Raw genomic sequence first — 27,186 nt, forward strand, 5'->3', positions numbered from 1 at the left:
GTCTACAAACAAAAGCTTGACGTCACAATCAATTCCCCAGGTGGGCTACACCCCCGACTACATCTTCCTTCTCCGCTCTGTCATGCGCTCGAGCCCCGACCAAGGCGCGGGCTTCGCTGGCATGCTGGTGGCTGAAGACCCGCCGCTGGCCGACATCAACCAGATCGTGGACGTGTTCATGGAGCAGAACATGGTGCAGCAGTGCACCGCCTTCCTGCTCGACGCGCTCAAGAACAACCGCCCGGAGGAGGGGCCGCTGCAGACCAGGTCAGTGATCAACTCTGTGTTTGTTAGAGTTGAGTTTAATGTGGCTTAATTGCAAACCGCAGAAGCCAAGAAAAAAAAGTGGCTTAAATAGGGGCCCATAGGCTGTAAATGTGTCTCCTATGCTGTGTCAGCGTTTCTCTGCACGGACGCCCGATCACTTCATAAGCAATGCGTAAAGACGACGTAGGCAAGATATAGCATCCCGCTTCTTGATAGCGATTCACCTCGCGCAGCACTGCTCTACAAAACGTCAAACTATGTCTGGCAACTGTGCGTGACTATCATGAGTTCTCGCCACAGTCTGTTACCTCACATGACGGTCCCGTACCAAGTTACCGGAAATATTATTACACACACGCTTGTGCCTGCGTAAAAAAACACATTTAAAGCCGCGTCTACACCAGTGCCTACTACCAATACCACCATGCTGCTCACTTTGCTCTTAATTGAGCAGCATTTGTGAGGTGTGGACGCGGCTCATCGCAGACGGTTGATCTACACACGCCATTTTCTTGTAGTCTTATTTTTATTTGTCTTTCGTTTATTTAAGCCAAATTACGTCCACTGAATAGCCCTCTCTTAAGGCTTTCCATAACGACCGGTCCTGTTATTTGTCTTTATTCTAACCTACTCTTCCCTCCACCCAGGTTGCTGGAGATGAACCTGATGTCAGCGCCGCAAGTGGCGGACGCGATCCTCGGCAACGCGATGTTCACGCACTACGACCGCGCGCACGTGGCGCAGCTGTGCGAGAAGGCGGGACTGCTGCAACGTGCGCTTGAGCACTACACCGATCTGTACGACATCAAGCGCGCCGTGGTATGTGCATAAATAGCCGCATGGACTCGCGAGACACGCTCACATCCTGTCCTGCTCGCTCAAGACCAGAGTGAGCAGGATGTCAAGCGTGTCTCGCGAGCCTATGCGCCCTATGTGGCCGCCGCTAATCAGGTTCAAGGAAATATCACAGCGTGTACAACCTGATCGAGTGTACTGGCGGCCGTGACGTCACATTTACACTGGTACGGAACGGGATGAACGCGGGGAGATTCGCGGGCTCGATCAGGTTGTAGGATACTGTCGTCTTACAATGACAGTCAACGAAGATGACTACCGAGTTAGTAATTGGAAATTCCTCAACTCAATAGCCTACATTTATAAAAGACTGTAGGTTTGTATCATCTTCATCATCATTCAATCATTTTGAAAACACCGCCCCTCACAAAAACGTATTAATTTTAGGTGATATCAATATTGATTTAATTATTTCCCCAATTGAAACAAATCAAGAACGAACAAATAGATTACATTATTTGAACATGTTATCACTGCATGGACTTTCAGCGGCTCATAACTTACCAACGAGGGGAGACGGCTGCCTAGATCATGTCTTTTTAAGAGTAGATAAAGGGAGCAACACGACTTTTACTGCGGTTTTAAATACTACAGTAACTGACCACTGCCTTGTTCTTTTGTCAATTATAAATAAATATCAACAAACGACACCTCAAAAATATAAAACCGTAGTTAACTATGATAATGCTTACAAGAGTCTGGTAGATGTTGACGTCTCCTTCTTTAATGTTTTTAAAGATCCTGATACGTATGCCTTTGCACTAATAGAGATGGTAAGGTCGGCTATCCTGTCCAACACTAAAAAACTAATTGTTACGAATAGCAAAAGAACCATAAAACCCTGGATTACCACAGGTGCATTACGGTGTATTAGATTGAGAAACACTATTTACTTAAAACTAAAATCAAACCCCCAAAATGAAATCTTAAAGATAACTTATAGACGCTATCGTACTTTCTGCGGGAACCTTGTTAAGAAACTAAAAACTAAGTACAACAAGGAAAAAATCAAAACATCGTCACATAACCCCCGAGCCCTCTGGTCAGCCATTAATGACATCACACATTATAAGCCTCCCAAGAGCCCAAATGATGACCTACTTAATTTAAAATCATGTCCACAAACTTCAATCAATCATGTAAACAAATACTTTGTAAACATTGGACAAAAACTTGCTGAGAACATCTCGAATACCATCGAACCCTCAGAGTCATGTAATGCAGACAACTATCACATCACCTGTCCTCTTTTGTATTATTAGATACCTCTCACAAGGAAGTGGAAAGTATTCTGATGTCTTTGGACTCTAAGAGTGCACCAGGCTGGGACGGAATCCCTACCCATTTTCTAAAACTCACTAAGGATATTCTCGTCCCTCTCATTAGTGACCTTGCCAACCTGTGTTTTAAGACGGGAATCTTCCCATATCTTTTTAAGCGTTCCATAGTTACTCCTGTGTATAAGAGTGGAGATAGCGACGACGTCAACAACTATCGACCCATCTCTGTGTTGACTTCGATCTCTAAAATCATTGAAAAACTATTAAACTCTAGAATAGTGAGCTACTTGACCAAGTACAATATTTTATCTACCTCTCAATATGGGTTTAGAAAGGGAATGTCGACACAGGATGCTATCACGGATCTCACATCTGTCATAACAAAAGAAATAGATAAGGGTAATAAATGCCTCGCGGTCTTTCTTGACCTCAAGAAAGCCTTCGACACCGTCTCTGTCTCCATTCTTATACGTAGGCTCGAGAGTATCGGATTCCGTGGATCTGCTCTTTCCCTTCTCAGCAGTTATCTTCAAAACAGAAAGCAGGGTGTAAAAATCGTCAACTTTCTGAGTGACGAAGAGAATGTTACGTTTGGTGTCCCTCAGGGCAGTGTTCTCGGCCCGACGCTCTTTTTGATATATATTAATAATCTTTGCAACCTCAATAACGTCGGGGGGAGGATACTGTCCTATGCGGATGACACCGCCATTATTTTCACAGCTAAGACCTGGGATGAAGTTAGGTTGAAAGCCGAGAGGGGACTAGCCAGAGTAGGTCAATGGTTAAGTAAAAATCTCCTTACCCTTAACGCCCAAAAAACGAACTACGTATGTTTTTCTCCTTACATAAATTCACAGCCTTTACCTGACTTTGAAATTAAAATCCACTCCTGTGGGGAACCTCAAAACCCGGGTTTATCCGTCCTTAACATTTGTAATTGCCCTAAAATTCAGAAAGTTTCCAATGTTAAATATCTCGGAATTATTGTAGATCAGCGATTGAGTTGGTATTCACACTTAGAACTAACAATAGCGAGGGTAAGGAAACTCATGTGGGTTTTTAAATCTCTGAGGCATGTCATGTGTACCGCACTACTGAACAAAATATATATCGCACTAGCTCAGTCCGTAATAACCTATTGTATCCCAATATGGGGAGGAGCAGCGAAGTCATATTTTATAGAATTAGAACGAGCTCAAAGGTCCCTGATTAAGGTAATGTACTGTAAGCCCTTTAGATTCTCTACCGATGCCCTATATAAAACCTCCAAACTACTTACTGTCAGGAAACTATATATTTTGCATTTGACACTAAGATACCATAAAACGCTACCTCTTGATAATGCTAAACTCAGTAAAAGAAGGTGCGATATCGTGGCCCCTACCTATCCTTCGCGAACTGTCTTTGCCACTCGGCAATACTTATCTCAAGCCCCACACGTTTATAATAAAATTAATCGCATTCTTAATATCTACCCCAAGTTACTGTTTGAGTGTAAGAAATGTCTCACTGATTGGCTTTTTACACTCGATTACGTTGAGATGGAAAATATTTTCGTAAGAATTAGATGAAGTTGAAATTGACACACAACATAACATACACATCACACCCATGCACATTTGCCTCACATCTACATACATATTTTATACTCTCATCACACCCATGCACACTTACCTCACTTGTACATTTACATACATATACTCACATTACACCCATGCATACTTACCTCACATTTACATACATATACTCACATCACACCCATGCACACATACCTCACATTTACATACATACACACCACACCCATGTACACTTACCTTACATTTACAAACATATTTTATACTCGCATCACACCCATACTCACATACTAACATTTACATACATATACTCATATCACACCTAAGGACACTTACCTCACATTTACATACATACACATCACACCCATGCACACTTACCTCAATTATAACCTTGTGTACTTAACAATGTTATTACCTACTACTAGCAAATCTATCACGTAAATCTAAACTAATTTGTAACTAAGGTGGAAGAGCGAGGTACTCCCAACACAAGTATCTTACGATTACTTTCTGGGAGACCCCGGTAACTTTATTGTAAATGATTTACAGAAATAAACAATTTTTATTATTTATTTATTTATATTTCGGGCACAGGACGTCCACTGCTGATCATAGGCCCCCAATGATTTGTATATTGCGCGGTTGGTAGCGTCCTGCATCCAGCGCCTTCCTGTTACCTTTACGAGGTCGTCGCTCCACCTTCTGGGAGGACGTCCCTGTGGGTGGAGCTTTGTAGAGATTGGCAAAAATTTAGACACTTTAGTTTTAGAGAAAGTTTGAACAATTAAAATACATTGTATAAGCAACTGTAGCAACGAAAATTGTGTCTTACAAATTACTAATGTTACTCTTGTTACATTTACAGGTCCACACCCACCTCCTATCCGCCGACTGGCTAGTCTCTTACTTCGGAAGTCTCTCAGTGGAAGATTCTCTCGAATGCCTCAAGGCCATGCTCCAAGCCAACATCAGACAGAACCTCCAGATCTGCGTGCAAATCGCCACAAAATACCACGAGCAACTGACTACCAAGGCGCTCATCGAACTGTTCGAGAGCTTCAAGACTTATGAGGGCCTGTTCTACTTCCTCGGGTCTATTGTCAACTTCAGCCAGGATTCTGAAGTGCACTTCAAGTATATTCAGGTATGTAGTTTTGTGTTTTAATGCTACAAATAAGTACAATGGTCTTCTTTAAGCTTTTATATGTGTCTTTTGTTGCTATATTACTTGAAATTGATGACTATTTTGTTAAACAAAATTTTCGCTGATTCTGAATGTGAAGAAAGACAGTTCATGTATTGTTATTGACTTTGTTGTCGCCATTGTCGACTTTTGATTGAAAAATTTAACAGTATAGCATGATTTGGCCTACCCTTCCCCACGTTGACCAGATGGGTTAGAGAGGCCTGTTGTTCACATATTTATTCCTTAGTCGTTTTTACGACAACCAGGAGAAATTGAGGGATAGGTAGTAAGGCCTGCTTTACTCTTGCAATGTTACTAATCTCGAAACATTATCTTACCAGGCCGCCTGCAAGACCGGTCAGATCAAGGAAGTGGAGCGCATCTGCCGGGAATCGAACTGCTACAACGCCGAACGCGTGAAAAACTTCCTGAAGGAGGCCAAGCTGCCGGACCAGCTGCCGCTCATCATCGTGTGCGACCGCTTCGACTTCGTGCACGATCTCGTGCTGTATCTCTACCGCAACAGCCTGCAGAAGTACATCGAGATCTACGTGCAGAAGGTGAACGACTTGTTTACAAATAATTGCATAAAAACTTTATTGTTTTTCAATTAAATTTCCATTTATCAAAGTAGGGTTCCGCTAGGAAAAGTATAATCAAATAGGGTTCCTTGGCAAAAAAAAATTGGGAAACCCTGTTCTAGTAGGTCTAGGCCGTCCAGCTCGGATAATAACTCGCAGTTCCGTCCCAAAGACTTTGGGAGGACACAGTCAGGTTTTAGTGAGTAGGCCCTGCCCATCCAGCAGGAGAGCCACACATAACCCACTGGTTTCCCCGGGCCAGTGGGTATGCAATTTCATGCATTTCCTGACGAAAAAAAAAGGACACGCCGTGATAAGCTTTTATCGCGCCATTTTATCGATTTTTAGCGATAGGCCCCTACATTTGTCGTCTAAAATAATCGATAAGATTTTATCACGGCGCGCATCCAAGCCCGGCTGTTCTACATTATGTATGATAGATGCAGCTCTGCGAAACGTGATGGATTGGACACTAGAAAAGAGCAGATTTTTATCTTAGAACTCCTATTGTTTTTAGATTAAGTCAAAAAATCTATTGGATATTTAACATTCCCATACTTAGCCGTCACTGGTTGTCACCTCATAATCCCGGAATATATGAGATAAGAAAAATAGAATCCCTGATGATCCACAAAGAGTTTTTCAAATAATTGATTGTAATGTAATACTTTTAGGTAAACCCTTCGAGGTTGCCTGTAGTAGTGGGAGGGCTACTGGACGTGGATTGCGCAGAAGATATCATCAAGAACCTGATCTTGGTGGTACGAGGGCAGTTCTCAACGGATGAGCTGGTGGCTGAAGTCGAGAAACGCAACAGGTGCGTAATTAATTTAAAAAATATATTCGTTAGGTACTTTAATCTATGATTGTCCTTTGCTATATTCAGTCTTTCTCTTGCCTGTTTTTCTAAAGTCAGTCAGTTCGTAACAAGTTTTTTATGCGGAATATTATTTAGATTATTCTGGTGCTTTTTCATTGACTCAAATATATCATGATCCTCACTTTCCATTGGATGATATTGCAGGCCAGCTTCCTCGTTGTGGGTATAAAATTCAAATAACTGAATCCTGAATTGAAATTTGAAAATGTTCTTATTGGAATATACATTGTTGAAAGTTTATGAAAAGCTGTAGGTTTGATGACCTAAAATCGATTTTAACCAATAACCGTTATAACCTTGATTCTAGATTGAAACTCCTCCTGCCTTGGTTGGAAACCCGAGTCCACGAGGGCTGCAACGAGCCGGCCACACACAACGCGCTCGCCAAGATCTACATCGACTCCAACAATAACCCTGAAAGATTCCTCAAGGAGAACCAATGGTGAGTGCACAAATTATAAAACCTTCATCTTGCACCCTGCCAGTTTCTGCGGGGTTACTTTACTTAGTGAAGAGTTATCCGAAGTTTTGAATGTTGCCATCCCTCTCACGCAAAGTGAGATGTCAGCATGAGCGACGGTGACAGATACACCCAAAATAACGTAAACAGCGTTTCGCAGAAGCCCTGCTGCAGTCTCATAGGAATGCGAAACGCTCGCATAAAATATGGCTCTCCATGTCAGGGTAATAGGTACTCTATAACTCGCGTGGGCGTAAGGTGTCTGAATCGAAAATAGTATGCAGCACAGTGGGGCGGGTTTAAAAACGTGCGTCGGGGGGCGATTATTAGGCGGGGCGGAATTTATATGCGTCCGTGGCAGAACTCAAACCGGCGTCTGACGTCTATCCATAGAAGTCCGGTACGCTAACCACTAGGCCAGGCGTTAGTCCCCCGTAATGTCAGTGAATTATCCCAATAAGAAGAAGTCTTGAGCAACCGCTTAGCTACAATAATGCTCCGCAGGTACGACTCGCGCGTAGTGGGCCGCTACTGCGAGAAGCGCGACCCGCACCTCGCTTGCGTTGCATACGAGCGGGGTCAGTGCGACCGCGAGCTCATCGCCGTGTGCAACGACAACTCGCTGTTCAAGACGCAGGCGCGCTACCTGGTGCGCCGCCGCGACCAGGAGCTCTGGCTCGAGGTGCTCTCAGAGGCCAACCCCTACAAGCGACAGCTCATCGACCAGGTGAGACACACTATAGTCTGGTCGCCGAGCACGTACAATTTCGTCCAATGACCCCAAGCCACCCATCCTTATCGCTTACGCGTAATTATATTGCTGTCGCGACTGTGCGACGGGCACCCGCAGTGAGTGTGCGAGCGCAACAGCAACATAATTACGCGCGCGAGCGATAAGGATGGGTAGCTTGGGGTCATTGGACAAAATTCTACGTGCTCGGAGACCGGACTTTACCTCCACAGAAACAATGCCTTAACGCTTAATAATCAGATTGTATGTTCGAGACACTATGTCGCGGGTGCGCTCAGAGCTTTTGCAGCAAGATTCTCCTCCACATACACCAATATTTCATGGGAAGTAACAAGTTTAGAAATCGCCGAGCAAATCTGCAAATGTTCTCACTCTCGGAACTAAAACTAGCAATTCCATGTCACATGGTTCAAGATACTAGGAAACGAAGCGTCATGTGGTAAAAACTATGATACTGTCATGGTGGCACCATCAACAAATATTCCTAAAATATCTCTTCATTTCAGGTCGTGCAAACAGCTCTCTCAGAAACACAAGATCCTGAAGATATCTCTGTGACAGTGAAAGCCTTCATGACAGCCGACCTGCCCAATGAACTGATTGAGCTGCTAGAGAAGATTGTCCTGGACAACTCTGTGTTCTCAGACCACAGGAACCTGCAGAACTTGCTTATCCTCACAGGTAAGATTCATCCAAGTTTGAGATTGTAAATAAGGGTCTATTGCATGTGTATAAAATTGAACCTTACCTTCACAGCAATTAAGGCGGACCGGTCCCGCGTAATGGAATACATCAACCGTCTGGACAATTACGATGCGCCTGATATCGCCAACATCGCGATCAACAATGAGCTCTACGAAGAAGCCTTCGCCATCTTCAAGAAGTTCGACGTCAATACCTCTGCCATTCAGGTAAAGTATAAAATCGATCTAAACTAAGTTTAAAGAACAAAGTTCCAAATTAGATCACTGATATTGTTATATTTAACGATTGCGCCGGCGCAATAAATATGTATCGTTTATTGGCAATTTATTGCATTTGAATGAGATTGACTGTCATAGACGAAAATGATATTCATTGCCATACATTGAGTGGTAGCAAACCTCTTCTAAACACAACATAAACAATGCTATATTATTTCTCATCGCGTCTCTAATCCATCTTGTTTCTATATCCTCAGGTGTTGATAGAACAAGTGAAAGACCTGGAGCGCGCTTACGAGTTCGCTGAGCGCTGCAATGAGCCGGGAGTTTGGTCGCAACTCGCCAAGGCTCAGCTACAGCAGGGGCTCGTGAAGGAAGCCATCGATTCTTACATCAAGGCCGATGACCCCTCAGCTTACATGGATGTGGTCGCAACAGCCACAGAGCAGCAGTCGTGGGAAGACCTCGTGCGGTATCTCCAGGTAAAAACTCTGGAATGAAGGCATATTATTTGTGTTAGGTCATGTCTCACGCATAACTCGATGACGAGTAGGGTTCTTACACACGAACAGCATTTTGCTGTCGACGCATGTAACTGCAGTCGACGTTAGAAGGCGACGGCTAGCTGTCGACATGCCGCCGCCGTGCGGTCGACGCGTTCGCGGTTGCCGCCGGCAGGTGGCGACAGCTAGCCGCCTCCGCCATTTTGAAGGTCAACTGTCAGTAGTCCAGGAGCTTACACGCACACCTAATGAGTTCCGAACAAATTGATTCGGAATTGCTAAAAAATTAGTGCTGTCAAAAACAATGAAATAATATGGAACTCGAATTTAGAAGGCTACCATAATAAAACATTAAAAAATAGAGCATGGGCGTCGGTGTGTGTAGTCTCGTTCTCTATTCAATAACATTTCTTAAACCCACAATGACCGGTTCTTTCTCTTTCGTCGACGACGACGGAGTAAAAGCAACAACAGTGTTTCTTCAATGAAATCCATTTTCAACTGGCTGGCTCCTGTACAATGACGTACGCCGACACGGTCGTCGCAGCAAGCTGTCGACTCGTCGACGGCATACGTCGACGTGTCGACAGCTTGCTGCGGGCACGTCGACGGCTAGCTGCCGACAAGTGACGGCGACTGCGGTCGCCTTTGCTGTCGTCAATGTGCTGCTCGTGTGTAAGAGCTCTAAGGTCTGACTAGACTGACAACCTCACATCAATGCACATTGTACAACACCCAATGGTTCTCTTCTTTATACCTTGAGACTGATAACTTGTATGTTAATGCTGATTAATTACTTATTAAAATGTGCGAGTCGATGACATTGGCTGCAAGCAGAACCAAGCCATGGTCTTGAAAATGTACTACTATATTTTTATTTGAAAACTGAAATGCCATCTTCCCTACAGTATACACATTATAATAACCCAATACCTGTTCCCAGATGGCGCGCAAGAAGGCACGCGAATCGTACATCGAATCGGAGCTCATATACGCATACGCGCGCACCGGTCGCCTAGCAGACTTGGAGGAATTCATCTCGGGGCCCAACCACGCCGACATCCAGAAGATCGGCGACCGCTGCTTCGACGACAAGATGTACAACGCGGCCAAGCTGCTGTACAATAACGTCAGCAACTTTGCTCGGCTCGCCATCACGCTCGTGCACCTCAAGGAGTTTCAAGGTTGGTTATTTTTATTATTAGAGAGACGCGTACTGGCCACTTAGCAGATTTGGAAGAATTCATCTCTGGGCCCAACCACGCCGACATCCAGAAGATCGGCGACCGCTGCTTCGACGACAAGATGTACAACGCGGCCAAGCTGCTGTACAATAACGTCAGCAACTTCGCGCGGCTAGCTATCACGCTCGTGCACCTCAAGGAGTTCCAAGGTTGGTTATTGTATTATTAGAGAGACGCGTACTGGCCGCCTAGCAGATTTAGAAGAGTGGCCTCCAACCACGCCGACATCCAGAAGATCGGCGACCGCTGCTTCGACGACAAGATGTACAACGCGGCCAAGCTGCTGTACAATAACGTCAGCAACTTCGCGCGGCTCGCTATCACGCTCGTGCACCTCAAGGAGTTCCAAGGTTGGTTATTGTATTATTAGCAAGATATACGCGTAATGGACGGCTAGCAGACATAGAAGAGTTCATCTCGGGGCCCAACCACGCCGACATCCAGAAGATCGGCGACCGCTGCTTCGACGACAAGATGTACAACGCGGCCAAGCTGCTGTACAATAACGTCAGCAACTTCGCGCGGCTCGCTATCACGCTCGTGCACCTCAAGGAGTTCCAAGGTTGGTTATTGTATTATTAGCAAGATATACGCGTAATGGACGGCTAGCAGACATAGAAGAGTTCATCTCGGGGCCCAACCACGCCGACATCCAGAAGATCGGCGACCGCTGCTTCGACGACAAGATGTACAACGCGGCCAAGCTGCTGTACAATAACGTCAGCAACTTCGCGCGGCTCGCCATCACGCTCGTGCACCTCAAGGAGTTCCAAGGTTGGTTATTTTTATTATTAGAGAGACGCGTACTGGCCGCCTAGCAGATTTAGAAGAGTGGCCTCTAATCACGCTGACATTTGGAAGATCGGCGACCGCTGCTTCGACGACAAGATGTACAACGCTATCAAGATGCTGTACAATAACGTCAGCAACTTGCATCAAGGAGTTCCAAGGTAGGAATTGGGCAGTTGAAAAGAAAAAAATCGAGAAGTTCGTCCATGATATCAACAAAAAAAATACGATCCGGTACCTGGCGAGATATAATTTGTAGTGTGGATATAGTATCTGAATACTTATTCGGGACTTATTCTAGGGGAGCATTGGGAGCGTCGCGTTTTGACAGCTCTCAAAAAGTATGTCAATGATTAGTATTTCAACTACCCTGTTGGACCAACGGCTTTTTCATGTGCCTTTCGTAGCGCGGATTCCTATTGGATTTGTCCTTATCATGTGAAAACTGACCACATTCATTGGTTTCCAGGTGCGGTGGACAGCGCACGAAAGGCTAACTCGACGCGCACGTGGAAGGAAGTTTGCTTCGCGTGCGTGGACGCGGGAGAATTCCGCCTGGCGCAGATGTGCGGTCTCCACATTGTCGTGCACGCTGATGAGCTGGAGGACCTCATCAACTACTACCAGGTAGGCCGAGCTATACTGCACCTTACACCGCGAGGTTAAGGTTGATTTTGCTTTGCTTGCGTGGACGAGGTTGAATCTCGCCTGGCGCAGCCACAGTGCGCAACTCCGGCCTGGATTACTCCTTCATTCCGTTTCAGTGGACAGGCACCTCAAATATTTTGCTTGGGCGCGTCCTGTACACTTGACGTCACGCCAGAACGCGCCGCTTAGCTGTTATCGTACTCGCGGGTTGGGAGCGTAGCGCACACTGAACAAATGTTGTAGTATGACGTCACAACAGCAAGCTGTGCACCCGAGTCGTTTGCCTAGCAAACTTAAGGCCAGGTAACAGAGAAAATGGCGAAAATGAGGTTTTCATTTTTCATTTTTGAGGTACTAAACAGTAAAATAAAAGGCTAAGATTTTTTTTGGGCATAGTTGAGGATATTTTCTAGGGCTATTAACGGATGGAAACACGATTTGATGAAGTTGACTCGATAGAATAAATTCCCAAAGTTACCTCTATTCGTTTTCTAATTATGGTTTTATTTTTAAAATAAGCGATTTGAGATTCTGAATCTTTTACTAAACTAAAGTTCAGAAATAACTTGAGGGCTTTTAACGGATGAAATTTTTATTTTGCGTCTTATTTAGTTACTATGTTAAAAAATGTGGAAAAAATCGCCCATGACGGCTTGGACAATCTCAATCAGTCGCGCGGTGGCGCTTACGGAGGACGGACGCGTGCCAGTTTTTTGGCCGTGACAGTTCTCGATTTGTCAATATTTTTGACAATGATGACTTTGATGAGTCACAGTATAATAATACCAGTGTTACTGGAGAAAGCTAAAATTTTTGATAATTAAGAATTCTGAATTTTGTCTACCTATTGAAATTTAAATCGTTGGCATCCTTTTAAGCTAAGACTCTACTCATGATACATTCCTCAAATATGAGACAAAACCAATGAGTTAAAATTACATTTTAATAGTACCTATATACAATCGTCTTCACTCTTTAGAAGAGCACACTGACACAAATAAATAATAAAAAATTAGGTCAGTGGGTCAAATATAGGGGCAGCTGCACGTCACTGAAAGACGATTCTGTTTACTCGGCATCTGGGCTGGAGAACATGAATCCTTGCTTACAGATGCAGATGTAAATAGAGTTATAATTGGACAAATTTTACATGAAATGTTTAACAGAACTCAGTTAAAAGACACATACATGGAATACCAATAAGGTTGCGGAGGGAAAGCTACCTATTATAAACTAGCGGCCGCCCGCGACTTCGTTCGCGTGGACCTCGTTTTACCCCCGTTAGATATGATGTTTTACCTCATTTTACCCATGTTGATAGATGGCGTTTCACGGTTTCCCCCGAATGAATATTTACGAACGTCATACCGTAGTTTGTCCAGTGCTGTAGATTTTAACCAATGACGATAGATGGCGCTTTTAGACACGTCTTATTTATTTATTGAAATTTATTTGCCACATATCGTCATAATGTTAATCTGGGTTATAAACAATAATACTGTAAAGTTTCAACAAAATCCGTTCAGTAGTTTTTGCGTGAAAGAGTAACAAACATCCAGACATCATGACATCCAGACATCCAAACTTTCGCCTTTATAATATTAGTAGGATATTTCACAATCCAAACTAATATTTACTATTTAGCATTTACTTACAATATTTAAAATAAAAAAAAGAATAAAACAAAATAGGGTTTCAAATTACCTATCTATAATCTAATATTATAAAGAGGTAAAGTTTGTGTGTTTGTATATGTAAGAATAGTCTATAAGTCAATGTCCAGTCAATTAGTTACATTCCGTAGATTCTAAGACATTTTAGTTCGCAAGACTGTCAATAGATGGCGTTGTGCTGACTTACATCGCGGTGTCGAAGTTTTAGGCGACCCATATATAAAGGTTTTGAACCACCGTTCACATTAACCATCCTACTTGTTACTAACCGATTGTGGTGACGTAATAAACCCGTCGTGTACTGAGTTTGGCTTTTATTTCTAAGCTAGTACACCCTCGATTCGACTTTGACCCAAGGGGGTTAAACATGGTCCATCGAGTCGGATAGGTATTGCTCAGACCTATCCCGGAAGCCGTCCAGATAAGGGCGCAGTTTTTGGAGGATTAGGAGTGGTGGTGGTTCCTGTGGTTCCTGGTTGAGGAAGCAGAACAGCCTCCGAGGGTTGGAGCTGCTGCAGCAGGAGTTCGAGCTTGGTGGTGAATCCGGCTTTGGACTTCGAGACGGTGCTGATGAGAAGGTGCCGTCAGGATTGGGATCGGGAATCAATTGGAGGAGCAAGACAAGGACGACGTAAGGCTGACGTCACACGTGTGAGTGAAAAGGACAAAAAACTGTGAGTGCTCTTTATTTTATCAGTGCAGTGCGATAGAAATTTGAACTTTATTTACAAGGAAGAATTAACTTTAACATTTAGTGATCAGTGCAAGTAATGTTTGTATGAAAATTGGAACTTAGAATATTTGCGAGTAAATTTTATGGACTTAGAATATTTCGTTAGTAAACTTTAAGGACTTTGTTAGTTTTTAAGAGAAATTGGTTCAGACGGGGAATCCATGCCCGATTTTGTATAGAGTCGTTTTGTTTCGAAACACTTAGAATTTTCACGGTAAATTTTGCATGAACTTAGTCTAAGATTTGGTTTTAAAACTATTTACATTTATACACATTATATTTTTTTTACAATCTTTATTACAATTTTATCATCAATTAAAAATTAAAATAATCAAATTAACAAAATGGAGTCTGATCTAATTTTACAAATGGACAATCATGAACGAATTAATAAAGCTTTAGCAAATTTTAAGAAATCGCCGAAAGTGCGAATTACCGAAAATTATTGTCAAACTCGATTAGAGTCTTTGGAAACATTATGGTCTAATTTTACTGATATGCACAAAACATTTATAAAATCATATGGTGCTGAGTTAAAAAATACAGATTACTATGAAAACGATGTGTACGATTTAACAGAAGAAACTTATATTGAGTACAAAACACTGCTTAAGACTTACTTGAGTAAATTTAATAAAGAGAGAGAACAATGGGCTGATGCAAGTGAAAAATCTCCTCAAGGAACGTCTAAAGCAGACTCCTTTAAATTACCCAAAATTGTAATACCTACGTTTTCAGGAAAGTATTCTGAGTGGATCACATTTAGGGACTTGTTTAAATCATTGATCCATAATAATGCTAAGTTAGATAATGTACAAAAAATGCATTATCTCAAGAGTTCATTATCAGGTGAAGCTGAGCAATTGCTTAGACAAATACCTATTTCGGAAGCAAATTACGAGAGATGTTGGACTCAGTTAGAATCTCGTTATGATAATAAACGTTACCTTTCACATTTTATATTAAAAAGATTACTTAGTCAGAGAAATATAACTACCGAATCTGCTAGTGGCTTAAAAGAATTGATTGATACGACTAACGATTGTTTGAGTGGTTTAGCCAATCTGGGGATAAATACTTCTAATTGGGACATTATTGTGATACATATATTGTGTTTAAAATTGGACAGTGAGTCACGTAAGCAGTGGGAATTTAATATAACTGATAGCACGTCATCTGAAGAACTTCCAACTTTTGAACAATTTAAAGAATTCTTAACCAATAGATATAGAGCACTTGAATTTTTAGATCCAAAAGTAATTTCAAATAAATCTTTCAATAATAATCCTAACAATAATTCGAATCATAATCATAATTTTGTAAAGTTTAAAGCTCTTCATGTGACTAAATCGCAATGTGAATTTTGTTCTGAGACTCACAAACTGAGTATGTGTCGTAAGTTTGCGAGTCAGGATGTCAGCCAACGTCGTAATTTCGTTCAGACCAGTGGGTTGTGTTACAACTGTTTGGGAGCCAACCATGGGGCGAAAGCTTGTCAGAATAAGCTGAAGTGTAAGCTTTGCCACCGTCGCCATCACTCTCTTCTACATCCTACGGGTACAGAAAATTACAGTCCACACACGAATGGTGTTAATGTTGAATCGGACGGGAAGGATAGTTCAAGGGGATTTGGGCCTAAAGGTGAGGCAGGTAATGCTGGTAAATCATCAGCTTTTGTAGCATGCAATTTCTCGACAGGAAATGTGAATCAGGTGTTGCTAGCTACGGCGCTAGTCAATGCCGAGTCGAGGAATGGCAGTAATCAGGTTTTAAGAGCCTTACTAGATCAAGGTTCTCAGGGAAATTTTGTGACTGAATCAACCGTGATTGATCTGAAGTTGAAAAAGTCGCCTATACATGGCACAATTTCAGGTCTGGGTGGAGATAAGGGCTTAGTCTCCAAGGCTATGGTTAGTTTTAAAATAAAATCGAGATCAGATCCGGACAAACACTTCACTATACAGGCATACGTATTGAAATCAATAACTTCGTTTCTTCCAAATAGACAAGTAGGTCAGCTAGATTTTACAGGACTCGAAGAAATTGAATTAGCAGACCCTGATTATAACCGTCCTAACAAAATCGATTTGCTATTAGGAGCGGAAGTGTATAGTCAAGTGATACAGGAAGGCATTCGTAAAACCCCTAATAATACACTTGTTGCTCAGGCTACTAGTTTAGGCTGGATTTTATCTGGGATTGTAAGCTCTCCAGTCAACCAAGCTAGAAGTGTAGTGGCATTACATTGTCAATTACATGAAGGGGATGAATTATTGAAAAAATTCTGGGAAATCGAGTCAGGAATGGACTTATCAAAGGAACAGACTCACACGGAAGATGAAAGAAAATGTGAAGAGATTTTTACAAAAACTACAACAAGGGATGAAGAGGGAAGGTACGTGGTTAGGTTACCTTTTAAAACAGAAGATCCTGATTGTAAGAGGGGAAAAACAAGAGATATAGCAGAGAAAAGACTTCAAAGTTTAGAAAGGCGATTCGAAAAAAGTGAGAAGTTTCATAAGAGTTATAAGGAAGTAATTGAAGAGTACATAGAGCTGGGACATATAACTGAAGTTCAGAAACCCGATGTAAACCGTAATGAATCAGTTTATCTACCCCACCACGCGGTAATAAGAGAGGACAAAGACACCACTAAAGTGAGAGTAGTGTTTAATGCTTCTCAGATTGGAAAAAATGGAGTCTCCCTTAATGACAATATTTTGGTCGGTCCAACTATACAGCCAGATCTAAGATATCTCATCATACAATGGAGACTGTCACGAATTTGTTTGACGTCTGACATTGTGAAGATGTACCGGCAAATAAAGGTCCATGAAGAGGATGCGGATTTCCAGAGACTGTTGTGGAGAAATGAGAGTGGAGACATTAAGGATTACAAGCATCTCCGAGTTACCTTTGGTACAGCGTCGGCTCCATTCTTGGCAGTGAGAACTCTCCAACAAGTCGCTATAGATGAGGGCACTGAATATCCTATCGCTGCTGAATTAGTGCCTCAAAAATTTTATATGGATGATCTCATGTGTGGATGCGAGGATGTAAATGAAGGTATGGAAATCTATGGTCAAATGAAAGGTTTACTTAGGAAAGGAGGATTTCAATTACAAAAATGGGCAAGTAACGATGAACAACTTATGAAATTAATAGAAAAAGAGGAAAAGAAAGAAGAGAAAAAGAATGGAAATCAGGAATCTAAGGAAGGAATAAATATAAAAATGGACGAAATAATGAAAATTCTCGGGCTAACCTGGGAGAGACGTGCTGATAATTTTCGTTACAAGGTTAATATTCCAGATCTACAGCTACCTATCACAAAAAGGAAAATCATTGCCGACATATCTCGCTTATTTGATCCATTAGGCTGGATTACGCCATGCATCATATTAGCGAAAGCAATGATACAGAAGTTGTGGATTACAGGTATTGGGTGGGACGAAGAAGTACCTAAGGAATTAATGAAGGAATGGTGTGCTTATCGAAATGAATTGATGAGTATAACGGATGTGAAAATCCCTAGATGGGTTGAAACCAGAGCTAATGATGTGAAGCGTGAATTACACGGTTTTTGCGATGCCTCTAAAATTGCATACGCTGCGGTGGTGTATCTTCGCATCATAGATTCTGACGGTAAAGTGCATGTAACCTTGATTGCTGCAAAATCTAAGGTAGCTCCAATCAAGCAAGTTTCTATTCCACGATTGGAACTCTGTGGTGCTGTGGAACTTACGAGACTGCTGATAGATGTCGGTAGAGTATTGAAAATAGAGAGCTCGAACGTACATGCGTGGACCGATTCGACCATAGTCTTGGCTTGGCTAAACAGTTTACCTAGTCGATGGAAAGTGTTTGTGGCGAATCGTGTATCAGAAATACTAACCTCTATGAATCCCTATCAATGGTCTCATGTGAAAACTAGCGAAAATCCCGCAGATTGTGCCTCGAGAGGAGTATCTCCTGCCAATCTTATAAACCAATCCATGTGGTTCAGCGGTCCTAGTTTTCTTAGATCTAAAAAAGTTGAATATAAAAAGCCTACAGAGATAGAAACAGAAATGGAAGCAGTAAAGGTACACACATTAAAAAAGGAAGAAAACATTTTTGATATTTGGGAAAAATTTTCATCACTAACAAAATTGATTAGAGTTCTAACTTATTGCAGAAGATTTTTAAATTTAAAACAATCAAAGTCTAATCAACAATATAAAGGATATTTCAAATCAGAAGAATTAAGAGAAACACTAAAAATATGCATAAAAAAGGATCAAGAAATTCATTTTGAAAAAGAAATAGAAGCAATTAATAAGAAAGTTAATATTCAGAAAAATAGTAGATTAAAAAGTTTGAATCCGATATTAGACGAGAACAATATATTAAGAGTGGGAGGAAGGTTGGAAGAAGCTGATTTAAGGGAAAATAAAAAGCATCCAATAATAATGGCAAAACATTCTTCACTGACCAAGTTGATTATTGTCGATGCACACAATCAGACTCTGCACGGTGGACCACAGCTGACACTTAACTATATAAGAAATAAATATTTCATTATAGGGGCGAAGCAGTTGATAAAAGCTCACGTCAGAAAGTGCGTTGAATGTGTGAAAAACAGCGGACGCACATACCAACAGCTTATGGGCCAACTTCCTTCAGTTCGAGCAAAACCGGCTCGTCCATTCCAACACAGTGGAGTGGATTTTGCAGGGCCCATCCAAATGCGTACTGCTCGGGGTCGTGGTCACAAATCGTACAAAGGATATATATGCCTTTTTGTATGTATGTCCACGAAAGCCGTTCACGTAGAAGCTGTTAGTGATCTCACAGCTCAGGGCTTTCTCCAAGCATTTAAAAGGTTTGTGGCAAGAAGAGGTCGTTGTGAGCATATCTGGAGCGACAACGGTACCAACTTTGTAGGGGCCGCCACGGAAATAAGAAAACTCTTTGCGGATGAAAGGGATGGCATCTTGGCAGAAATAGCCGAAAATTTAGCCAATAATTGTACGACCTGGCACTTCATTCCGCCACATGCACCTAATTTCGGGGGATTGTGGGAGGCGGGAGTTAAGTCCGTCAAACACCACTTAAAACGTGTGATTGGAACGTCCACTTTAACCTTCGAAGAGATGGCGACGGTACTGGCACAAGTAGAGGCATGTTTAAACTCTAGGCCTTTGTCAAGACTGAATGAGGATGCAGAAAATTTAGACGTCTTAACTCCGGGTCATTTTCTAGTTGGAGAGGCTTTAGTCACGGCACCTGACTATAATTATGAGACCTCAAATGTAACCTCACTCAGAAGGTGGCAATACACACAAAGAATGAGTCAGGAATTTTGGCGAAAGTGGTCTCAAGATTACTTAAACCAATACTTTCACAGGTACAGATGGTCAACTCAAGCGCCTCAACCAAAAATAGGAGATATTGTGTTGGTCAAAGAGGACGGTCTTCCCCCATGTCGTTGGCTGTATGCTAAAATTATCGAAGAGCACCCCGGTCGTGACGGAATTACGAGAGTAGTTACATTAAAATGCAAAAATTCTATAATCAAACGATCTGTTAACAAATTGTGTATTTTGCCGGTAACTGAGTGAAATTGTTTATCTTAAATTTTTGTAGGTACATACTAGTAAAAATCATGCATGAATGAACTTGTTACCTACTTCAATTTTATTTTACATTTTTATCAAATTATACAAAAGTAATTATTATTTACTTTTACCTGTATTTTACTGTTTTAAGAAGAGTTTGGGTTTATGTGGTTTTATGATGTTTTTGTTTACACAATTTTAAATTGTATTATATTTTAAATCTTAATTTCGAAGAGTTAATGTGAACAGTCATGGTGGATACGGCGATAAGTTGTTAATTGTAATATGTGTTAATAGGGTATTTTTAAATGTTATTTGACTGTTTTTGCGATAATATGTATAATGTGTCCTACTTTTACCATTGTGGTCATAGTGGGCGGTTCCGTATTTAGAAGGACAAAATGTCAATTTGTCCTTAGTGGGCGGTAAATGTAAGAATAGTCTATAAGTCAATGTCCAGTCAATTAGTTACATTCCGTAGATTCTAAGACATTTTAGTTCGCAAGACTGTCAATAGATGGCGTTGTGCTGACTTACATCGCGGTGTCGAAGTTTTAGGCGACCCATATATAAAGGTTTTGAACCACCGTTCACATTAACCATCCTACTTGTTACTAACCGATTGTGGTGACGTAATAAACCCGTCGTGTACTGAGTTTGGCTTTTATTTCTAAGCTAGTACACCCTCGATTCGACTTTGACCCAAGGGGGTTAAACAGTATATTTGTTAAATTGTAAGGGGTAATCTCGGGATCTACTGAACTGATTTTAAAAAATCTTTCACCAATAGAAAGCCACATTATATCTGAGTGTAATAGGTTATATAAAAACCAAAAAATTCCACGAGGGCGAAGCGGCGGGCGGAAAGCTAGTTTATTTATAATTATGTAAGAGCATAATTATTAAAGTCGAAGTCAAACATTCTTTATTTGTGTGGACCTATATTAACGAGAGATTACAAGAGATTACAAGGCGTCAAATATTTCAAGAAAAAAATTAAAAACTATTATAAACCTAAATTTTGCTCTCATGGAGCCTTTACCTACTCTGACAAATTAAGACTTAGAGAAGAAACTAATAATAAAACTATTTAACTGTCCTGCAATGAAAAGCTTGATCGGGTACAACACCTCAAGTTATTTCAGAACTTGATTTCATTAAAAGACTCCGAATATCAAATCGCTTAGGTATCTAAAGTCAAACGATTCTGAAATGTCAAGTGGCATAAAGTTGGGACTAATGAATAACCCATTAAGATAGTAGCGCCCTCCTGTCAATGACATACCTGGAACGATAGAGTTTTGAACAACTAATAAAAATGCTTTGTCCTAAATGACTGACGGATATCGTAGAGACCTGAAAGTTGGAAGGTGTGTTCTTTTTATGACGTAGGCATCTCATAAGAAAAGATTTTCCGAAATGGGGTCATGAAATGAAGGGGGTGAAAAAAGGGGGCAAAGTTTGTATGGGACAAAGTGATTCCTTGGTTCAATCTACTTGAAATTTAGTTTAACAATACCTTAATATAATTCATGAAAGACGTGTGGAACGGGTAGAAAGTAATTTTGGCAGTCATTTTCTTCGAAGTTGATATCAATACTACTTAGTGCCTTTGATTTAATTACTTTTTATTTTTACAAGTGTTTGAAAAATCCATTTCAGATTGTGTTCAATGTCAAGTGAAATCTCAAATTGAAATGTCTCAATCTCAATGAGGAGACTCTGTATTTATTCCTAGAATTCCCCAAACACCGTCAAATTACCCTTTCGAATTGTGAGTGTGACGCTTGAAGGGAAGGAAGTCAACCTAACTTAACCAACTGCGTATTTCTATACTGTGTAGCTGGAAATTGTGGCGGGAGCTGTTTGACGCGCTGTTTTCGGCGAAGAATTGCGCGCGCAGATTTTGACAGCGCGAAATACCTACTTTAGAAGAAATACCAAGCCTTAAACTTTCGGAAACTATTCGATGGATCAAAGAAGAAAAATTACATAAAAATTAAAATTTTTTCATATGCTTATTAAATATGAATGTTTTATCTTCTCTCAGGACCGAGGCCACTTCGACGAGCTGATCAGCCTGCTGGAGGCGGCGCTGGGGCTGGAGCGCGCGCACATGGGCATGTTCACGGAGCTGGCCATCCTCTACTCCAAGTACAAGCCCGCCAAGATGCGCGAGCACCTCGAGCTGTTCTGGGCGCGCGTCAACATCCCCAAGGTGGGTCCCTGTGGCAGGCCCGAGGCCACTCGACGAGCTGATCAGCCTGCTGGGGCATGTTCACGGAGCTGGCCATCCTTTACTCCAAGTACAAGCCCGCCAAGATGCGCGAGCACCTCGAGCTGTTCTGGGCGCGCGTCAACATCCCCAAGGTGGGTCCCTGTGGCAGGACCGAGGCCACTCGACGAACCGATAAAAACCATTCCCTCCCCCGTTTAAAAATTGGTATGATTCCATATTTTATAAACGGCGTCGACCGTTTATAAAAGCTCGCCGTTTCATGCACCGCTCGACATACATAATTATCGTCAATATGAAATAACATAATATCCACTCGTCGATGGAGACGGCTCTCCGGCTGCGAGGGAACGCTGAAGGAAGAGATTGGCTCCTACTCCAGATGAGAGTAGATCCCTTTTAAAATTTGTTCCCCCTGCATCGTGGCCCGGGCAAATCCCTCGACGACCCCCGGCTTAAGTGAGCCGGGGGTCGTCGAGGGATTGTGGGCTACGAGTTGATGAGACCTGCCGCGCTTACTTTCCGCCCAGTAAATCTATACCATCCATGGTTGGAGGGCGTTCCCCTTTCAGCAACCCGGTGACGCGTCCGATTGCAGATCCAATACTGCACATGGACGCTGGTAAGGCTCTTTTTTTTACGACGGGAAATGCTTTGCGCATACCCACTGATCGATGGGGACGACCAATGGGTTATGTGGAAATCTCCCCGCCTACCTAGTAAAGACGGGGCCTACCCACTAAAACCCGACGGTTTCCACCAGAGCCCGAAGAAACGGAGCCGCGAGTTATTGTCCTAGTTGGACATTCGTCCGCAGCTCCGCCTCAGACGCTAATAAAGCCCTACCTTGACTGTAAACATAGCAGAAATGGTAATAGAGTTCTGAATATTGACTGTATGTACAGGTCTGTCTAATGACGGCCTAGTGAAATTGTTATTGTAGAGGTCGCATACGACCAAACTCCTTGGCCGCTCGCCTGGCTGGCGAGAAACTTCTTTTTCTTTAGTGCTTTGTTTCTAGTTCTATAGTTTCTAAACTATTGTCGTTTCCAGGTGCTCCGCGCCGCCGAGCACGCGCACCTGTGGTCGGAGCTGGTGTTCCTGTACGACAAGTACGAGGAGTTCGACAACGCCGCGCTCACCATGATGCAGCATCCTACCGAGGCCTGGCGCGAGGGACACTTCAAGGACATCATCACCAAAGTAAGTACATTATACATTGCGCATTTTTTTTTCGGACAAAAAACGTAACCTCATAACCCCACTGTTACGTTTCCGAGAAAAAACCTTGCGTCGTAGTCTTGGCGATGATGAGACAGCGCCGCATCAACGCTGTGCGAGCGCTGCCAAGACGACGACACTCGAAAGATGTTATTAGTGTCTTGGTGACCCTAACTTCGGGTCAGATTCTTTATGCATTTCAACAGACATAAAATGCCCAATGTTGCAAGCAACTGCTTTGAGCACGTATACGTATTACGTACTCTCATAAGAAAACTCATTTATTTTTGCGAATAGGCTTTTAAAAAGCACTTTTACGCGTCCCAGTATTATCACTGCTTCGGGACAATAAATGGGCCAGTGCTGAAAAGAAGCAGCGCAAGAAACTCAGTCAGTATTTTCAGTACTACGTATGTCGTATCTAAACAACAGTCACTATACAGAGATGAGAGAACTGAACTCAAATATCCCATGCGAAGCCTGCCCAGATTACTAATACAATCTCTCGTCCCAGGTCGCAAACATGGAGCTATACTACAAAGCGATCCAGTTCTACCTGGACTACAAGCCGCTCCTCCTGAACGACCTGCTCCTAGTGTTAGCGCCGCGTATGGACCACACGCGCGCCGTCAGCTTCTTCACCAAGGCCGGGCACCTGCAGCTGGTCAAGGCGTACCTGCGCTCCGTGCAGAGCCTCAACAACAAGGCCGTCAACGAGGCGCTCAACTCGCTGCTCATCGACGAGGAGGACTACCAGGTAAGTGACGTAGCTAGTGGCTAAGCCCTGGTAAAAAAAACAAGTGCCCAAAAATTGCAGCATAAAGAGGCTTTTGTGCAAAAAAATAAATAGGGTTCTTTTTTTTTAATGGCAACCAAACCTCTCTGGGAGGTTTATTTCTGCCAATGTCGAGTGAAAAATAATTGACATAGTTATCAATAGAACGTGGGTGTTTCAGTTCTATTGATTTTTCATGGATTCTGTGGAGTTAAGTATGCCCGTAAGCAGGTTTCAAGACGCCACCGGGTCCAAAGCGGGTTGTTCATACGACAACCCACTCGACACTCGATGCGCGCTCAAATTCGAAGTATTTCAATGTTTTTTATAATTTATCACTTCACTGCACTTTAGAACACAAAATAACACCAAATTTGTACACTAAAGTCCATTAAATAATAAATTGAAACCATTAAAACAGATCGACCATGCTTCCCGTTCAACTACCCTCCACGGAATCCTAGGGTTCTTAACTGTTTTAAAAGTTTCCAATACCAAAATCATGCTCATAACAGACAAGAAAAGGGTGCTAAATTAATTGACGGCCAATTTTTAAGTTGGCAACACTACACAAGCAACAATTAGTCCTAAAATAACATAAATTAAAGCGCTCAACTCGCTGCTCATCAATGAGTAGGACGACCGGGTTCATGACGTAGGCAATAAAAGGCTAGTTGCCTTAGACGTTATAAAAGTTGTCATTGCTATAGAAAAAGAAGGAGAAAAGTTACTTGACAGCCAATTTTTAAGTTTGCAACATTGAACAAGTAATAGTCAAAAATGATAGCAAAATATCTTAAGTGTATAATTTTTTTTTGCTTACCCAATGTTTTCACGGTTGTCTTTGCAGGGACTAAGAACATCGATAGACGCATTCGACAACTTCGACACTATTGCGCTGGCGCAACAATTGGAGAAGCACGAACTTACCGAATTCAGAAGAATCGCCGCATACCTGTACAAAGGTAAGCTGACGGAAGATGACGGATGTCTTGGTTGAAGAGTGAGTGAGCGAAACTTACTTAAGTTTTCGTTGGGAAAACTTGATCAAACAGATTGATGGAAAGAAATAGCTGCTATCTAAATGATCTCAATATCAATGTCAAATGAAATGGTAACGGACAAAGCAGCAGAGATTCTACACGACACGAGGCTCCAATCTCTCTTTCATTTCGTTTGACGTTGCACTAAAGTTTAAAATGCCTTATCATTACAATCGTTCGCCGCGTCGCTGCAATGCATTGTGAATTGAGCCTAATAAGTATCAAATTACAGTCCATTCTGATTTAAATCTTACTCGTTACAGGCAACAACAGATGGAAGCAGAGCGTGGAACTGTGCAAGAAGGACGCCTTATACGCGGACGCCATGGAGTACGCGTCGGAGTCGCGCCAGCCCGAGGTGGCCGAGGAGCTGCTTAACTGGTTCCTGGAGCGAGACAACTACGAGTGCTTCTCCGCCTGCCTCTACCAGGTATACTATTTATGATGATGATCAATCAGCTCCTTTAGTTTCTATTGCAGGAACACGACCATCTAACTTAGCACAGGCAAATTGAGAATTTGCTTGAAGTATCATCAGGCCATTTAGTCTCCACTGCGTATAACATACCAGAAGCAAATAGATAATTTAGCGGTAATTTTATTCTCCATAGCAGTTGCATATTACATATCAGAATTTCAACTTTGTGTCATAAGGTCCTTAGTCTCCATTGCAGGATCACGACTGTCTAATTTATAAGAGACTATGAAGGATTTGGCTTACACTTCCGACGCCTGCCTGATGTTCACATAGGTACAAGTACCTATGTGAATATCAATGTAAAAGGTGATGTGACAAGTCACATCACCTTTTACAGGTGCTAGTGGTGCTACTCTGTGTAAACTACAATAATGTCTATTTTAATTTCAGTGTTATGACCTCCTGAAACCCGATGTTGTTATCGAGCTCGCGTGGAGACATAACATCATGGACTTCGCTATGCCTTTCCTCATTCAGGTAATAATTGCTTCTACAACTACTACGTTATAAAATAGTCACCTTTCTGCAACACAAAATTTTCAGTTTATACTCTTAAATGCCCACATTTTAACCTCAATGAGGGTTTTCGCGAATGAAAGATTCGCTAGATGGCGGGACGTGGATGTGAGGTTTGACTGCTGCGTGATTGGTGGATTTTGACATATCTGTCAATGTCATGTCAAAAATAACCAATCATGCAGCATTTGGACCTCGCGTCTACGTATTGCCATCTGGCGGATTTTTCATTCGCGAAAACCTTCATTGTCAATATTTTTTGGCCGTAAAGTCTCAGGTACAGTCTAATAAGTATTCCTTCTCTTTAATACAATGATTATTGCCTGTAGACGGTGCGTGAGCTGACGACGAAGGTAGAGAAGCTTGAGGAGGCGGACGCGAAACGCAGCACTGAAAGCGCCGAGCACGAGGCCAAGCCCGCCATGATCATGGAGCCGCAGCTCATGCTCACCGCGGGTGAGTGTTGCCATTATATTATATGATCGGTTATTATATTTGCAGTTTAAGGCAGTATTCACATTGACCGGCACGAGTCGGCGCGCAGCGCAGCGTCCGTTCGGCCAAAAATGCGGTGGAATGGGCGCGTCTGTGCGCGTATCCGGTGGAATACGCTCTGAGCCGGCCGGTTTTCGACGCATGCTCGCGCATCCGTCCGGATTGAAATGTCAGTTGTTGTCTGCCGGCATCCAGGCTCTTCCTGCGACCTTTACCAGATCGTCGGTCCACCTAGTAGGAGGCCTGCCCACGCTACGTCTTCCAGCCCGTGGTCGCCACTCGAGAACTTTTCTGCGCAACGGCCATCGTCTCTACGAGCTATATGCCCCGCCCACTGCCACTTGATTTTAGCAATTCTGCGAGCTATGTCGGTCACTAAATATCTGAAATTAAATACAACTGCCGGGATTGTTTTATTCTAGGTTTACTCTAACTCAGTCAGTGTTTGAGGTATGGGACATGAGAAGGGTGATTT

At 42.4% G+C, this 27,186-nt stretch overlaps 1 protein-coding gene across 1 annotated transcript in view; it reads left to right on the top strand.

The window, feature by feature from the left end:
* Window positions 1-27,186, top strand: part of LOC135082189 (clathrin heavy chain) — a 44,656-nt gene that overhangs the window by 14,489 nt on the left and 2,981 nt on the right. Inside the window, exons 10-28 of the mRNA XM_063976959.1 lie at window positions 41-267; window positions 915-1,086; window positions 4,842-5,120; window positions 5,504-5,722; window positions 6,418-6,560; window positions 6,931-7,065; window positions 7,588-7,810; window positions 8,341-8,515; window positions 8,591-8,745; window positions 9,015-9,239; window positions 10,204-10,444; window positions 11,763-11,920; window positions 21,998-22,165; window positions 23,237-23,386; window positions 23,919-24,161; window positions 25,030-25,144; window positions 25,486-25,652; window positions 26,091-26,177; window positions 26,546-26,672. Coding sequence (XP_063833029.1) covers window positions 41-267; window positions 915-1,086; window positions 4,842-5,120; window positions 5,504-5,722; window positions 6,418-6,560; window positions 6,931-7,065; window positions 7,588-7,810; window positions 8,341-8,515; window positions 8,591-8,745; window positions 9,015-9,239; window positions 10,204-10,444; window positions 11,763-11,920; window positions 21,998-22,165; window positions 23,237-23,386; window positions 23,919-24,161; window positions 25,030-25,144; window positions 25,486-25,652; window positions 26,091-26,177; window positions 26,546-26,672 — 3,409 coding nt within the window. The remainder of the gene's footprint in view (window positions 1-40; window positions 268-914; window positions 1,087-4,841; window positions 5,121-5,503; window positions 5,723-6,417; window positions 6,561-6,930; window positions 7,066-7,587; window positions 7,811-8,340; window positions 8,516-8,590; window positions 8,746-9,014; window positions 9,240-10,203; window positions 10,445-11,762; window positions 11,921-21,997; window positions 22,166-23,236; window positions 23,387-23,918; window positions 24,162-25,029; window positions 25,145-25,485; window positions 25,653-26,090; window positions 26,178-26,545; window positions 26,673-27,186) is intronic.

This window comes from Ostrinia nubilalis, chromosome 21, assembly GCF_963855985.1.
Source record: "Ostrinia nubilalis chromosome 21, ilOstNubi1.1, whole genome shotgun sequence".
NCBI lineage: Eukaryota > Metazoa > Arthropoda > Insecta > Lepidoptera > Crambidae > Ostrinia > Ostrinia nubilalis.